The following is a 16617-nucleotide window of genomic DNA, read 5'->3' on the forward strand; positions in this document are numbered from 1 at the left end:
GAGGAAAAGAGACTACTGCTATGTCCTACTACATAAGCATATCAAGGGTCCTACGAATTCAGTAACAATAATCTGCCATTCATGTTCTATCACTAAACAAATGTATGTGCATTAAAGATGTTATGCAAATCTGTTATGCAAATGTGTAGTGCTATTAACAACTGAAAAATTTACATCAAGGACAATCAGACTTTTTACTTTTACCCAGCTTTTACCTGGCCTGCATAAAATGTTTCCTGAGGAACAATTGAAGGTGCCCCACCAAGCTCAGTTTTGGGGACAAGGCCCTTTATGTCGTTGTAGAATTTCACAATGCAGCCAAACTCCCTAGCACAGGCAACAAAACCGTGGGTGGTCAAGCCTGGCTTTACATCTTCAAAACTGGAAAGGGCAGGGAGTTTGGAATTGACAAGTGTTCTCTTAAGCGTCAGAGCGAGTTTCCTTGCTTCAGGATTGCAGGAAAGCACCTGGAGGAGGAGAAGAAACTGGAATTATGTATGCCAACTGGCAGGAAACTGCAATTGAACCAAAATGAAGGAACGTCCAAAATGTCAGCTTGGAACGCACGGGATCAGTCCTAATACAGCTGGCACAACCCATCAGCTTAGAAAAATAAGGGCTATGCAAGGTTAGGAGGTAGCTGTCAGAGGCAGAGCTCATCCTGTAACAGGACCTGAATAACACTTCTTTAACTATTCAAAATAGGCATGGGGAATCTCTGATCTGCAAGCTAAATAGGCCACTGCATGGGTCCTAATGTGGCTGACAATGTCCTGTGGGGCTGTAATCCTACACACCTGCCAGCAAGTCCCACAGAACTCAGTGAGTTCTTCTGAGTAGGTAAAATAGAAATATTAGAAATTATGAATACATGTCATTGTCCCCATTTTAGATTCACTACAACTCTGAATAAGCTAGGTTGAGAGATAGTAACTGATCCAAGGGATTACACAGTAAATACAATGGCTGAGAGGGATTCTGAACCTAGGTTTTGCACAGCCAACCTAATGTTACCCACAGAACCACAGCAGGGCAAATTGGTCCCTTACAGAGAGTTCTTACCCGACACCGGACAGTGCTCCCCACACTGTATTTCTTCTCTGGCTGTTTCAGAAGCACATCTGCCAGATGCAGTCGGGGAACCAGGCCCTTGATGTGCTCAGTCACCTTTACTTGCATGCCAAAGGGCTTCAGAGCCAACACCGTGCCCTAATCCAAAAGAACGAGGGATCAGAAAGCAAGGAAAACTAGAAGAGAAAGAGGAGATGCCCACCATCTATCTTTGAGGAAGTGAATGTGGGGCATTCCAAATCTTTGACTCTAACTCCCATCAGCCTCAGCCAGCATGACAAACAGTCAGAGGTGATGGGAGCTGCAGTCCAACAACTCCTTTGGGAGGAAGGTTGGGATATAAATTGGGCAGGCATCTGGAGGGCACCACATTGGCTACCCCAGCCCCCAAGTGTCCCTCTCCCCTCAGCTGCTACTTCAGCGTTACTTAAGAACCATCTTGAAGGGAAGAGAGATCTAGCTTTCAATAATTACATTTCTCCTTGAAGCTTATGTTTATTGTTTTATCATACAGTCTAATTGATGCTCATTATTTAAATCTTTTTATGTAGACTGCCTGGCAAGGTTTCCCTAAAAATCAGCATATAAGTATCTAAACAAAGCATGATTACACAGACTAAATGATAGGCAAATCCATTGCACGTAACTTTGTGGAATGTAGCAGAAACCAGACTGATTTCCGTACAACTAATGCAACGGCTCTGCTAGCCTACAGTGAAATTAATAGCGTTCCATTAATGTCACACAGCAGGATTTAGGTTCAAAGAGGCATTAAGCACACAAGTCAGAAGGAAATACTTGCTGGACAAAATTGAACCAAAGCCCTCGCCTCAGGTTTGTTCAGCAAGATAACCAAGATTCCAAGGATATTTTTCTCTCTCCTTGAACTTACTTCCACCACCTGTCCTGGATGAATATCATGGTATCTCAGGAATGGAGCCTCAATAATGTGTCTGCAAACAAAAAGAAGGGAAGTGAAAATTGATCTGTGTGGTGGAAGAGAAACAGATGAAAGAGTAAAGAGAACTGATTCACCCCCACCTCCGATTCTTGCTCCTGCCCTTCTAAACAGGTCACCAAGTGAGCTTCATGGCCAAGAGGGGATTTGAACCCTGGTCTCCTACGTTCCTGGCCTGCCACTGTATACTACACTGGCTCTTTTTATATCTGTGCTGTCAGTATGAAACTGGTATATATGATCTAAATGAGGGAGGGTATCTTTGGGCTAAATATCAGTCACATTGTGTGCCATGATCTAGCCTTGGTGTGGCCTTGGTGTACATGGGGTGGGGTAATGGATGTGCCTGGACAGAAATTCATCAGATGCTAGAATGGACCTCAACAGAATTTCCTTTGTAACTTAAGGAGCAAAATATCACCTGAAGGTAGAAAGTTTGGATACCTATGGAACCAATTTTTTTAATGTGCAGATGCAATCCACTGCACAGGTGTGCATAATGTAGCCATCTCAGTTGTTCTGAAAGCAATGGGACATACGTCCCAACTGAAATGTATTATCTGTCAGGCATAAGGAAGTTCCATCTATGCATAGAATTTAAGACATGGAAATATGATTATATAAAAACACTTCTCAGATTGGTTCATTCAAATTGTACTCTAAAGCTTACTGTTTGAGAGACACCACCACCACATCATCCATTGGGCTGTAGTCAATAATTCGGCATTTATGCTTGCTTCCAGGCTTGAATGCTGCAGGTTTGAAAGATTTGGCAGTATCTGAAAGATGTTTTATCTGAAAGAGGTATAAAGATAGTGCAGAAAATGAAGATTAAATTATAAATCCAATTTTCTAGTTTAGGATTAACCTTGCCTTAATCCAGAAAGCAAAGCAAAGCCTAGATGCTGCATCTGTCTGATTCTACCTTCCTATATGAATCACAATGTGACAACAGAGGTTATGATTGCATCTAACAAAGGCGAGCAAACAACAAAAGAATCTAGAAAAGCTCTTTGCTACCTTCTGACTCTGGACTCTTCTCAATACTCCAGCACAAATTAAGACATCATATAACACATTCACAAACAGATGCCAAGACACATCTATGTATTGAATTGGTAACGGGCAAAAGTGCTGATGTACTGCTCTCCAAACATCAGCCATGATGGTTGAAACAGTCTACCCTCCTAGAAGATGCAATCAGCATTGAGTTACTTACATGTGCAAAAGCTAGGCAGCCACTATCCAGCTTGAAGATGGCACCAGTCTTTTTGAGAAAGGTCTCAACTGTGGAGTCTGGAACTACCCTGCCAATCTGATCACTAGACAGCTTGCCAAGTTGAGTGCCAGGCTGGAGGAAAACTGGGCGCAGAGATAGGCGTATTGCCTTGGAGGTAGGATTGTTGAAGAGAATGCATGCTTTCACCTGGCGGGGAAAACACAAAGGGGGGGGGAGGTGTTAAGTTTGTAGGAAAAATAGGGAATATGCTGAGAATGGTACTTTACTTCTCTTAAACATTCTAGCCTCCATGACTATGGTGAAACCATACAGAGATGCAACCGTTCAATTCATATCTTAACCAAATCCTGCAGCAGCACCACCTTAACACAATTTAAGCCTTGCTATAAAATCACTTACCGTCTGACCTGGTGAGTAGTTTCTTGTTTTTGTAGAATTCATGTGCATGTAGTCCACAAGTCCAGAGAAGGAAGACAGAAAACTTAGAGAAATTCCAAAAGGAGTCACCTGGAAATATTCAAAAGGAAACAAAAATTGCCCTGCAAGATGTAAAATTAAACAGAAGATTTTTTCTGACAGATCTAGATGAGTATTAGATGAATATTGAGTTCTAATGTGGCTATCATAAAATGTAAATGTGTGTTTTATGGTTTATATGTATTACATGCTTATATGTATACAATATTAATGATTATTTTGTGGTGGTTCCAAATTATGTCTTCTAGTGCTGTAAATCACTAGATTTAATAACATTTTAGGGTGGTACTCAACCAAGTCCTACTCAGAGTAGACACATTGAAATTAATGAACCTAAGTCGTGTCCATTAACTTCAATGGGGTAGCTTGAGTAGGGCTAATGTTGAATATCACCCTATAGAGATTTTTAAAAATCTAGGGTAAGCTAGAAGGGAAAAAAACAAAAAACCTCATATGGTTCAGGCACAGAGTCATAGATTTTTCCAACAAAAAGCCTCTATTTTTGCAATTATCCTTATATTTTAACCAACCTCAGTAGTCAGACTGGAACAATTCAAAGTTGTGAAAAAGCAAATGTATTTTTTGTTTAAAATGCAGATGTGTTAGGGAATTTAATAATTTCACTGTACTCTTCCAAGAGAGAAGAGAATAAGATTAGTACATTAATTCGTAAAGAACAGCTTACCTCCTGAATCTGGGCTTTCACCACCAGCCCAGGTAGCAAATTGCCAAGGGACCAGTTTTGTTCTTCTGTGGCAATAGCTGCAGCAACCTCCGACTGATCAATGGCCATGCGGATTATCCTCCCACCATTCTTTACTTCTTCAATAAGGCAGTTGAAGTATTGGCCTATCTTCAGCTCAGTCCCTAAGAGACCAACACATGCAACTATCATCACTTTTCAGCAAAGTTTTGACATTACCTTTCTATCACTATGGCCATTATTTCCTGGCACCAGCTACTTCTGAAATCCTTTCACATGTTCATCACATTAAAAGGCTTTTCATCCTAGACCATAACATCCTTCTGGACCATCTAGAGGTGCTGGGAGCTGGGGGCACTGTTATACGGTGGTTCCGCTCCTTCCTCCTGGGCCGTGTCCAGAAAGTGGTGTTCGGGGATGAGTGTTCAGACCCCTGCCTCAGGGTTCCGTCCTCTCCCCCATGCTTTTTAATATCTATATAAAGCCGCTGGGAGAGATCATCATCAGTATGCAGATGACACCCAGCTCTACCTCTCCTTTAAATCAGAACCAGTGAAGGTGGTGAAGGTCCTGTGTGAATGCCTGGAGGTGGTTGGAGGATGGATGGCGGCTAACAGATTGAGGTTGAATCCTGACAAGACAGAAGTACTGTTTTTGGGGGACAGGGGGTGGGCTGGTGGGGGGGGGCTCCCTGGTCCTGAATGGGGTAACTGTGCCCCTGAAGGACCAGGTGCGCAGCCTGGGAGTCATTTTGGACTCATAGCTGTCCATGGAGGCGCAGGTTAATTCTGTGTTCAGGGCAGCTGTCTACCAGCTCCACCTGGTACGCAGGCTAAGACCCTACCTGCCCGCGGAGTGTCTCACCAGAGTGGCGCATGCTCTAGTTATCTCCCGCTTGGACGTTTCCGAACACAATTCAAAGTGTTGGTGCTGACCTTTAAAGCCCTAAACGGCCTCGGTCCTGTATACCTGAAGGAGCGTCTCCACCCCCATCGTTCAGCCCGGAAACTGAGATCCAGCGCCAAGGACCTTCTGGCGGTTCCCTCATTGCGAGAAGTAAGGTTACAGGGAACCAGACAGAGGGCCTTCTCAGTAGTGGCGCCCACCCTGTGGAACACCCTCTCTTCAGATGTGAATGAAATAAGTAGCTATCCTATCTTTAAAAGACATCTGAAGGCAGCCCTGTTCAGGGACGTTTTTAATATTTAACGCTGTATCATTTTTAATACTTGATTGGGAGCCGCCCAGAGTGGCTGGGGAAACTCAACCAGATGGGCGGGGTATAAATAATAAATTATTACTTTTATTATTATTATAGACTGAAATACTCCACCTTGCATAAAAAGCTTCCTAAACAAGAGAAGCCAGGCAACAGCTGGCCGCTTATAAGTTACTGTACAATGATATGTACTCAAGAATCTCTCTCTCAAACACACACACACATTGGGCAGTAAATTCTGCCTCTGGTAACTCCCAAATCTAAGATTTTACAGTTCTCTAAACCACCCATTTGCTTCTCCCCCTGCCTTAAACCCAGTACTCCTAAGTATAGTTATACCTTTGTTGGCTGACTGCAGGTAGGCCTTGGCTTTCTGACGAGGCAGAAATGCTTTTGTTGATGGGATGCCTATGTCAACAAGGTAGCCGTGATCTTCCACACTAGAGATGCAGCCAGAGAGCAGCTGTTTGGAGAAGAAGTGTAAGCTTAAAGGAAATTTTATCAGACTCCTTGTTGTTGTTCCTCCCTCAAGCACTCAAGTTTCCCTGAAAAGAAACAGGACTCTGGGCTCCCACAAATGAGACCTATACCCTTCACAGCAATATTAGGACAAGATATCTGCACCTGCTGAAATTCTATTCCCTGCATTCTTATAAAAGGCACAAGAACATTTTCCCATATCAAATCACAAAAAATTAACAGATATGTTTTGAGCTCATCTGATGATGCCCATTGCCAGGTTCCCCAGCTACTGAGGTTAGGGTATGTGATGATACCAGAGAGGTTCTTTTCCATGGAAGCCCCTCTCTAGGTCTGTATACCTGGCACCTACATGGATGACTTTCTGGCACCAAATAAAGGCATTTTTATTTATCCAGACATCTTAATTCATCACACTGTGTTTTTATTACTGCTTCTTTCAATTGTTACTTTACATTTCAAAGCTATTTATCTGCTAAAGTGTTATTAATTGTTGTTTTGTGCTTTTTATTTTGCTTTATTATATTTTATGTTTTGTAAGCTACATGACATAATTTTGGAAAGGCAGGCGTAAACAGATAATTCATATGTTTCATACCATGCCAGGTCTCAGAGTGGCAGCATTCAAAGCCTTGTTGACATCTTTGGGGTTGATTGTTAGCTGTATACTCTGACGACCTGTAGTAGTCTTCTCCACACCAACCACAGCACATCTGACCAGCATTCCTGGGGTAAAGAGATCTGAGAGAGAATTCAGATCCTGCAAAACAATAGTTTAATGGATAAAGACTAAAATAAGGAACATATCAAAACAGCAACAGCAAAATCTAGTCACTGACTCTGAAACACTGGCCAAACAAAATGTTCTGCTGTAAGCAATACAACTGAATTTTTGAACATGCTACAGAGGATGTTGATTACTGAAGGGGTTGCAATACAGCCATTTAACTATTCAAAGTTTATTTCCTCCAAAATACAGATGGCAAGCCAAAGGAAATTCATGTTACTGGCTGTGTGGAGACCCAATGCAGGACTTCGGGGCCAGAGTCTAAAAGGGAACTAGCCAGAGGGAATTTCTAATATTTCCTCTAAATTCTGCCCTTCTCCCTGAGGATTCCCATTTTCCTCTCTTTCAGAGCTTTCGTATGTTGTTTCCCTAACAGGATTTCTTGGCTTTTTGGGTGGCATTTCGAATGAGTGTGATTTGACAGCAAAACAGTCAGATAAGAAATTTTTCTCACTGCCATTCCCTCCGGCTAGGTTCCCTTTTAGACTCTGGCCCCGAAGTCCTGCACTGGGTCTCCAAACTGACCCTGCAAGCTCCCTTCACCCAACCACAAGTCTAAAACCTCTGCCAGAATAGCTTCAAGTTCTCTTTTCAATTTATTACGTTGGCTTCGCCTCATACACTGGGTTTTTCCACAACTACACCAATATGTCTTCACACCCAGGATAAGGTAATCATTCCCAGATTTACCTTTTCCCTCACGGTGTATTCATCCCACCTCTACCACCCATTTTGTGGCGTTCGTACAGAGCCCCAGTCGTTTCACGGACTATTGACCTGTATACCACTACTTTATTCTTCCGCTGCCACCAATTTTGTGGGGAGGAAACCCAGGGTTCCCCGGTGAAGTATTGAGTTTCAGTCAGGTAGAGTTAACAATGAAGATTAAAGTTTATTTCAAACACAAACAAGTTTTAAAATATATTCGAAACGCTGTCACTCTATTGACTCTCAGTCTTGTCCCTGTCTCTAAATCACTCTGACTCCTCTATCCCCGCCCCTCAAAAAAGAACCAACCGAACTAACTGTCAAAACCTCTGGGATGAGCCTCAAAATCAGGTAGGCTCTGCCTCCGGGCTTTCTTATTGGTCAACCTATTAACCCTTTCTCTCCCTCAATACAAACGTATCCCCAAAGAATGGGCAAACACCACATCAGCATATGCTGTTCCAGACTGGAATGGGATGTGTCAGTCAAAATCTAGAAGTGTTTTTTAAAAAAGGTCTACCTTCTTTTGTTTTTATTCAATTGTGAAGATATTAATTTCAATGCACATCTTCCCATTCTTGCAGTGTGCAAAACACTAAAGCAGGGCACTCCAGATGTTGGACTACAACTCACATCACCTCTAGCTGTAATTGTTGGGGATGGCTAACAACATCTGGATGGCCTCAAGTTCCCCATCTTGGCACCAAAGCAAGTCAGGTGTTGTAAAGGCAGCTCTAAATGGTCTTCTACAATGTAGACCTCTTCAGGACAGAGCAGGAAACAGAGGAGGCAAGAAAATGCCTTGAACAGAAAAAACCTGCTGCTTGGTGGTACTTGCAGAACCCACCAAACAACTACGTAACACACACGCACCTTGTCTTACCTCTAAGTGCGCATCTGTAGCCACCTGTTCATTCAGCATCTCATTGTAGGCATCACTTATACGTGTCACTTGCACAAATCCAGTGAGCCCATTGGGCAAGCTGATCACCAGCTCAAACTGATTAGACTCTTTCACGCATCCTAAGAGCAATACCCCTGCAGTGAGGGACTGTTTAAAAAACAAGGACAGATAATGAGCAACTTTCAGAAACACTTTTTTCTCCTGTGTTTTACACAACTAGACTGTCCCCCACAGGGGAAAAGAGTATAATGTTAATAAAAGCTGTAAGTCCCCTTTTTAACAAGACCTTAAAAAATCCAAAGAAAAGCGGAAGGGGAAAATTACATCATTGCCTTCTGCATGCTGCGAATTATCTCTCAATACCACAATGATGTACAATCTACTCCTGTCTCATATGCTACTATTTGAAATGGTACTACTTATTATTGTGTAGTTTTTTGCCACGTGTGAAAATAAGCCATAATACAAATTATAGACCAACCTCAACTGTTAGAAATTCAAAATGTTTAACACCGATTTTTACAACGGCTTTCTTCTCAATCTTGAGTTTTTTTGGCTTTGTTTCATCTTGATCGTTTTTCTTTCTTTTCTTGGCCACTTCTTCATGTTGCGTCTAAGACAGTTAAAAAAAAGAAAGACATTTCAAGATTTTGAAAAGACAGTTGCTTCCCTAAAACAATAGTTTAGTTTTAGAGCTGCAAAGGGACCCATGAACACAACCTGCAGGAAAGCATGTTTAAGAGAGTTTAATCTTAAGGAAGGCCTGGTCTGAAACTCAAAGGAGCAGTACAAATCTAAAATTAAACAAGAATGGAGATTCAGTGACGTTCCAGTGCTAGATTACAACTTCCATCATTTCTAACCAATGGCCATGATAGCTAGGGCTGGTGGGAGTTGGAGACCAACAACATCTTGAGATCTACAAGTTGCTGGAAGCAAGTGAGCTCAAAATCGAGGCTGAAGTGCTCCACCTCCTCTCTCTTCCTCTGGCACGCATCAAAGGAAGACATTTGAAGCATTCACTTCCAAGTTTAAACTAAACTGACCACAATTTGTTGCTATGCCCAAACCAGGCCAAACTCTGGCTTACTGAAATGAACCAAAATCAGAAGTTACAGTTTAAGCTACAGTTTCGGGAAGCTTTTAATGTTTGATGTATTATAGTATTTTAATATTCTTTTGGAAGCCGCCCAGAGTGGCTGGGGAAGCCCAGCCAGATGGGCGGGGTATAAATAATAAATTATTATTATTATTATATTATTATAATCAGCATGAAACTTGTTTATACAGCACAGGCATTTCTATTCTATCCTGAGGAGTTTCCAGAACCACTTATTGTGTTATTCTTAAGAACAATGTCAGTGCATCAATCTGGGGCTATAGCACAGTGATAAAGCATATGCACTGAATGCTGAAGAATCTGGGCTGAATCCTTGGCAACTCCAGTTAAAATTGCTACAGGTAAGAGGGTTTGAGAAACACCTCTGTAAGGAGTTAGAGAATTGCTACCAAGCAGAATAGGCAATAATAAGCGACAAGATGAACCTATGATCTGACTTAGTAGAAGGCAACTTAATATGTTCACAATTTGCATACTTTGAATAAATTATCCTGCTCTACTGTTGACTGTCTGGCCGCTTTTTCTTCTTGACTTTTCCTTTGTGGGCCACCTCGAGGGAAATTCTCTTCTAAAGATGACATGGTTATCTTTCTGCAATGGAAGCAACAAAGTTATTTGCATATACAAATCGTGTTCAAAAGGGCAAAACCAACACAAACATTTTCTTATATGCAAAGAACGAGGACAGACTTTAAAATAACAGGAATAAAATAAGTGTTGTGCTTTTGAAGATGATTCATTCTTTAAAACAAGACAACACTCATGAGAGTATCAGGACACCAAGAGCTCATAAATATTGTTAATCTATGATGTGCAAACACTGTACCACACCTACTCAAACTGAATGTCTACTGGTAGAGATGCAAAAATAAGCTAGTCCTTCCTTTGTTCTTAAGTAACAAAGAGTTATTTCATGAACCAAGATCCTAAGTATTCTATGCCTACATAAGTGGAGATCAATAAATAGTTTTTTCTATCATTAGCTCAGTTGGTTAGAGCGTGGTGCCAATAACACCAAGGTCACAGGTTTGATCCCTGCATGGGTGCATCCGAGGGGTTGGACTAGATGATCCTCAGGGTCCCTTCCAACTCTATGATTGGGTCCTCTTCCAAGTCTATGATTCTATCACTCAGCCAAAAAAATAACTCTCCTGTTGATTTCTGGCCGTTGTGCAGCTATTAGAGACCCAAAACCTTTGTATTTTAAAATCTGACAAACTAAAAAGAGAGCATTTCACAAACAATATGCACTATTCTAAATGGCTTTGCTTCATAACCATACCAGGATTTTAATCATTTACCCCACATACACTCATAAAAATCTAGCAATCTTTTGCTAGTTTTAAAATATAAACATTTTTATATAGCTCAGAAGGCACAAAGTGGAAGCTGGGGCAGATAAGAGCACTAATTTCACTCTGTCTTTATGTCCATAAACCAGCTTTCAATATTAAAACACACACACACACACACACACACACACACACACACACAAACGGGTTAAATCAAGCCACACAGCCCCCCTTCCATGTCTTCTGTGAGAGATCCTGCAATCAGAAGAGCGGAGGCGCGTCACAGCAAGCACTCCGGCGGCGAACCCGCAAGGCACTCACACAGCCACGCTAGTTCTACACGTGCAACCCACCTTGCCGTATTTCTCAATCCCCAGCTCACTCGGACTCGGCCCCCTCTCCTTAGGCCACCCTCCTTTCTGTCATTATCCCTCTTTTCCAGAGAGCTCAGCTTATGTACCTTTTCCCCACGCTTCTTCAACTCACTGGCACGCCTGGGGCGTGAGAGCCGCCATCTGCTCCGCAACCCGGAAACGAATTCGAAGGCCAGCAAAGGGAAACCGGAAGTTGGCTTTACGGAAACCGGGCCGTGGTAGAACTCGAGGGACGGTTTATTAGTCGTCACAGAGCGCAAGGAATCCGGTAACTTTGACAAACACGAAAATTGCCCAATCACATCACACCTTTCTGAGGTGGTGCCGCCTTACTCGCCAGGTCAGCGCGCCTCAGCCAATCAGAGGCAAGCGGAAAGGACGGCTGTTTGAGCGGCGCCATCTTGCACGCGAAGGGCATTGAATGGTTCTTATCGGGAGGAGAAAGCTACTGGGTAATAACTGCGGCGGGGGCTGACTTGGCTCGGCAGAAGGTTACTTTTGTTGGGGAGTTTGAGTAGCATCTGTAAAAAGGGTAGAGGCCCTGTTAGTGTCTTGTGACACACACATAGACCCTGGTAGGAGTAACCTTCAAGGATTTCTATGGCAATTGAAATTCAGTTTAGTAATCCAATAGCTACTGCATAGGTCCAAAGGGTCAGCATTTTTGTGCTGCTGTTTCCGACCGGGCCGAGGGATCCAGGCTGTCATTTTCTATTCTGTGTGTTGTCTTCAAAACTCGTTATGAATGTCATTGGTTGGTATATAGAGTAATTTAATACTCTTTATACGCAGGTTGCTGTTCATATGAAATAACTAAAGTTGGTTCAATGGTTGGTAATAGCTAGCCGAGGTCTAAAGGAGCTTCTATTATGTTGATTGAAAAATACTAAGCAGTTTGAACTGTTTAAAGGCTTTTATTTCACTAGTAAACAATGATGCATAAAATAACTTTCTGGTTAGTGAAATATCCCAATGGGAATATGCAAAACGGAGTGGTTTCCTTTTTCTGAAGTTCTGGTGTTATGCATAGCACCAGACTCCGGTTGGCTTTGCTTATGACTCCGTAGTGTCCCTGTATCTGCAAGAGGATGAGCCGTCTCTTTCCTTTTTTTCCAGATTTGCAGTGTAAAATCAATCCACCTGTTGAGATACCTGTGTTAATCGCAGTTGAGAAACATTTGGTAAGTTGGTCTCCTATACTAGATCTAACTAGTATTCCTCAGTGAATTGATTTGAATGTTTCAGTGGTTGGTGCCTATTCCCTTCCACTTCTTGCTGAACAACAGTGATTGAAGGTCTGTTTGAAAGTGCTTGCTTTCTGCCCAGACTTATGCCTTTAGCTATGACATCGATGACCTGACTCCTTGGGGTGGGAAACTACAGTTGTTGGTCTTGTTGGTCATTGACTTGACTAAGAATAGGTGGTACAGGAGTTGTAGTCTGGAACGATAAGATAAATTTATTGCATGAAGTATTCTAATGTCAATTAAAACTATGGATTACATAATTCTTACAAATAGGACATGCAATTCTTATTAGGTTATCTGTTATTATTATTACCCATGCATGTGAATAGTGGCAAATCCGTAACCTGCTCTATGGAGGCTCAGGTGGCTAAATAATTCGTTATTTACAAGCCCATATTATGTTTCTTGAAGCATCGCTCTTAACTTCAGAAGTAACCATTATTGTTTGAAGGTCAGCACTGTAAAATATATTGGTATTAGATGTAGCAAGCAATTCAGAATAACAGCTTTGAGTAGATCCTCCTATGTAGTTTTAGTTTTAGTAGCTAATGCTTTCATGCTCAAATGTAAATAATTGGAATGAAGTTGGTCTACTTTGGCTGGAAGATACTGTAGATATTTTTTTTTAAAGATTCAGTACTAACTTCCTTTTTTAAAATCTAGGACTAATAGTGATGGCAGGACACGATGCTGGGTCACAACACCAATTCACAGGGTTTCATAAATACTTCAATACCTACACCATAACAGGCAGAAGAAATGTAAGTGTCCAGTTAAATATCTGCTAAGAAACAAAGAAGTTGATTCTCAAAAGTTCCTGAATTGATTTGGGAATGTGTGGGGTGGGAACCTCTGGCACACAAACCAAATTAGGCTTGGCAGGGATCCTAATTTGGTTTGCAAGGCTCTATTCCACAAACCACTTGCCCTGCCTCTGGTATCCTGTGGTGTGGCCTTCACCTTGAAATGCGTTTCTAAGAAGTTTAAATGAAATCTCCTTGGAACACACTTCAGAAGGTGATGTCTTAGCACCCAAGGTGGTGTCACATTATTACATTAGGTGATTTGACAGGTGGACAGCCCTGCCTTCCTGTCAAATTTGGGCTTTAATAAACTCATGTACTTTTAATAATCCATTTCTCTCTTTCCTGCACTTAAATAACAGAAAAACAACCCTTTGAAATGTGTTTGATCTGAGGAATAATATCCTTTTCTGTCTTTAGTATGTTATAGCTACATATGCAACGATTGCAAGTATCATCCTGTATTTTAAACTGAGGCCTAAGAAGCAAACTCCAGCAGTGACACAGAAATAAGATGGGTAAGTGTCTGCCATATTTTACTGATGCCAGTAGGGCTTAAAACCTCCAGAAATCCAGGTAAATCTCTGTATCTGTACATGAAATGTCAAATGCAAGTTTAGGGTCTTAAGCACTTGTATTGTTACGAGTAAATCATTTCATAGGCCTTTAAGCAGATTACAACATGAATGAAGTTATTTCTTACCAGGAATGTTGTTATCATATGTTGCTGTCTCTCTAATCTCAACTTGAACATAGAAGGGCTTTCTTAAATGGCATAACAAAGTGTAGTGATCTTGAATTTGTGTAACACTCTGTTCTTCAGCTAATCAAACACCAGGAGCAGATGCATAGTACCAGAATTTTGATACAGGATATGCAAGGTTAATTTGCTTGTTTTTGAAACCTGGGATGTTTGCCATGAGTTTAAATTTAATAGATGTCTTAATAGAGTTGGCTAAGGAAAAGTTGATAGTTCAGATAGCAGCAATTGCTCAGCATGTGCATTTTTATCCTATTTTATGTCACTTAGTTCTTCACTGAGTGGCATGACAAGAGTATCTAAATGCAGAAATAAGGGGAAGTGGTTGCTTTCATATCCTCTTGACATCCAGTTGTGAGCATACCTTTAAGTTCTGCCCAACTAAATAGCATGTTATTTCATGTCAGCAGTGTATCCCCATTTGTATGATCATATATCTGCTTAATAAGCCTTAAATGTGTGAGCCAGCAAACCAACCAGGAAGTCTTCTGTTAACTGTAATTTCCCATTTTGTATGAGCCAGGAAACTGGTTAATGGCTTCAGAACAAGCCAGTATATGAATTTTCCTGGTTTGGGCAAAATACTGCCACTATGTGTTAATAAATAGAAGTTGTGCAAGATGTAGTAACTGAATGATGTTTATTTTTTTGACAGGTTGACATGTTGACACTGGACCATGCACATAATATAACTAGAAGTTGATGTACACTTCAATAAATCATGAACAGTGATGAAGTTTGTCATCTGTACACATTGCCACTACAGAAGTGACGGTCCTACATATAAACAGCGTGCAGAGTTCTAGTGTGTACAATTCAGTTAAGGAGCCCTTTCAATCTGTGCTGAGAAATGATGGATACATCCTTAGGCATTACTGTATCTCTGTGATAAATGTTACACTGCATTCTGTTCCAAAAGTAAATTATGGCTTTCATTACAACCATTTGTGTTCCAAACATGATCCTATTTCCTGTGTCTTAAACATGTAGATGGTGCTGAGCAGAGTATGGCACTAATACTAAATGTTAATATAACCTGTTTAATCTACAGGCATTCGTCAACATATGGAATTCAATGATCTGGCAGGGCTGCTTTTACATTGAGGATAATGCTGAATGATAGGTGTTAAGACTCCTTGACTGATCTTATTTCTGAGCAAATATGTGTCTGCACCACTCTGCACAGCCTTAATTCAACCCAAAGTGAAATGCAGATAGGTAATAGGGATCGTGGGTTGCATCCATTGTGGGATAACAAAGCTTTCACTTGCTTTTAACCAATTGTGGTTTATTATGTCCAAATGGAGACAAAATGGGCAGTCTTAACTATGGTTTATGAACTGGTCATTCACCAATCCATAGCAAAGATTAACTGCTGTTTAGGCTTCAAATGTAACAGTAAAGGGTGAAGGGACCCCTGACCATTAGGTCCAGTCGTGGCCTACTCTGGGGTCGCTTTATTGGCCAAGGGAGCCGGTGTACAGCTTCTGGGTCATGTGGCCAGCATGACTAAGCCGCTTCTGGCGAACCAGAGCAGCACACGGAAATGCCATTTACCTTCCCGCCAGAGCTGTACCTATTTATCTACTTGCACTTTGAGTGCTTTCGAACTGCTAGGTTGGCAGGAGCAGGGACCGAGCAACGGGCGCTCACCCCGTCACGGGGATTCGAACTGCCGGCCTTCTGACCAGCAAGTCCTAGGCTCTGTGATTTAACCCACAGCACCACCTGCGTCCCCAAATGTAACAGTACCTGTAATTAAATTGAAAGCAGAAAGGGAAGCTTCTAATCTTGCAGTCCTGCGGGAAGTGGCTTGCTTATTTATGTAATGCAAAAACATAATTTAGTGTTGAGACTCAAACCAGGCCTAAATTCCACCACTTTCTGCAGTTTGCCTCTTGGGAAACATCCTTTATGATGCTGCATATACATTTCATCCCAGATGATGTACTTCCAGTGACCTGCAGGTCCCTTCTGATGGACAAATGTTCTGATCAGTCACCTAGAGGCTAGTAGTGAGCAGGGTCAAAGAATGAAATTTTTACTTTTGTAGAGTTTCCTAATTTCTGCACACATCCCTCTAGCCTCCATCCAGGGAATCAAAAGAGGCATTGTTCGAGAGTACAAAGCACAGCCACTAGAATATGGCTGGGGTAGGCTTGTGGCCTGAGAAGACTAGCAAAGGCCAAGCAGAGGCTCAGATGACTGCATTTGGCTTTCAGGCCTGTGGTTCCCCACCCCCATTTTAAAGATGTGACTAACTGGCTTCCCTGAAACACTGATTTCTATACATACAACCCTTTTAAAAATCCAGTTGTAAACTTGACAAAGCATTACACCATTTCTGGAATTATGTAAGTGGAAATCTTCCACAAGAAGTATTTAGCAGCCTCACATTTTTTTCTTTAAAATCATGATTCTCTCATTTGCTTTGTCTTTGACAATAAAAGCTTGTAGTACAAGGGCTGCTTTTG

General features: G+C 41.6%; 2 protein-coding genes across 4 annotated transcripts in view; one reads left to right on the plus strand and one right to left on the minus strand.

The window, feature by feature from the left end:
• The window catches only part of PDCD11 (programmed cell death 11), a 28249-nt gene extending 16672 nt beyond the window's left edge, over window positions 1-11577 (minus strand). Inside the window, exons 1-13 of one of the 2 annotated variants that reach the window (XM_083505044.1) lie at window positions 11420-11577; window positions 10144-10258; window positions 9029-9160; window positions 8527-8694; window positions 6747-6908; window positions 6008-6131; window positions 4432-4613; window positions 3669-3776; window positions 3249-3455; window positions 2700-2824; window positions 1964-2024; window positions 1063-1209; window positions 216-467 (exon numbers count right to left, since the gene is read on the minus strand). In XM_083505044.1, coding sequence (XP_083361170.1) covers window positions 216-467; window positions 1063-1209; window positions 1964-2024; window positions 2700-2824; window positions 3249-3455; window positions 3669-3776; window positions 4432-4613; window positions 6008-6131; window positions 6747-6908; window positions 8527-8694; window positions 9029-9160; window positions 10144-10248 — 1773 coding nt within the window. In that variant the 5' untranslated portion in view covers window positions 10249-10258; window positions 11420-11577. Of the gene's footprint in view, window positions 1-215; window positions 468-1062; window positions 1210-1963; window positions 2025-2699; window positions 2825-3248; window positions 3456-3668; window positions 3777-4431; window positions 4614-6007; window positions 6132-6746; window positions 6909-8526; window positions 8695-9028; window positions 9161-10143; window positions 10259-11312 lie in introns of both variants that reach the window. The other variant, XM_083505045.1, reaches the window with a different exon arrangement.
• A 159-nt stretch (window positions 11578-11736) lies between these two features.
• ATP5MK (ATP synthase membrane subunit k) lies at window positions 11737-15084 on the plus strand. Of its 2 annotated transcripts, none has more exons than XM_083505124.1 (5): window positions 11737-11824; window positions 12450-12514; window positions 13244-13341; window positions 13804-13901; window positions 14799-15084. In XM_083505124.1, the coding sequence occupies exons 3-4, from the start codon at window positions 13255-13257 to the stop codon at window positions 13894-13896; spliced, it is 180 nt and encodes a 59-aa protein (XP_083361250.1). In that variant the 5' UTR covers window positions 11737-11824; window positions 12450-12514; window positions 13244-13254; the 3' UTR covers window positions 13897-13901; window positions 14799-15084. The 2 variants fall into 2 exon arrangements, with proteins under 2 accessions (XP_083361250.1, XP_083361251.1); XM_083505125.1 differs by having other exon boundaries at window positions 11748-11785.
• The last annotated feature ends 1533 nt before the right edge of the window (window positions 15085-16617 follow it).

This window comes from Podarcis liolepis (assembly GCF_965112155.1).
Source record: "Podarcis liolepis genome assembly, chromosome: 5".
Classification (NCBI taxonomy): Eukaryota; Metazoa; Chordata; class Lepidosauria; order Squamata; family Lacertidae; genus Podarcis; species Podarcis liolepis.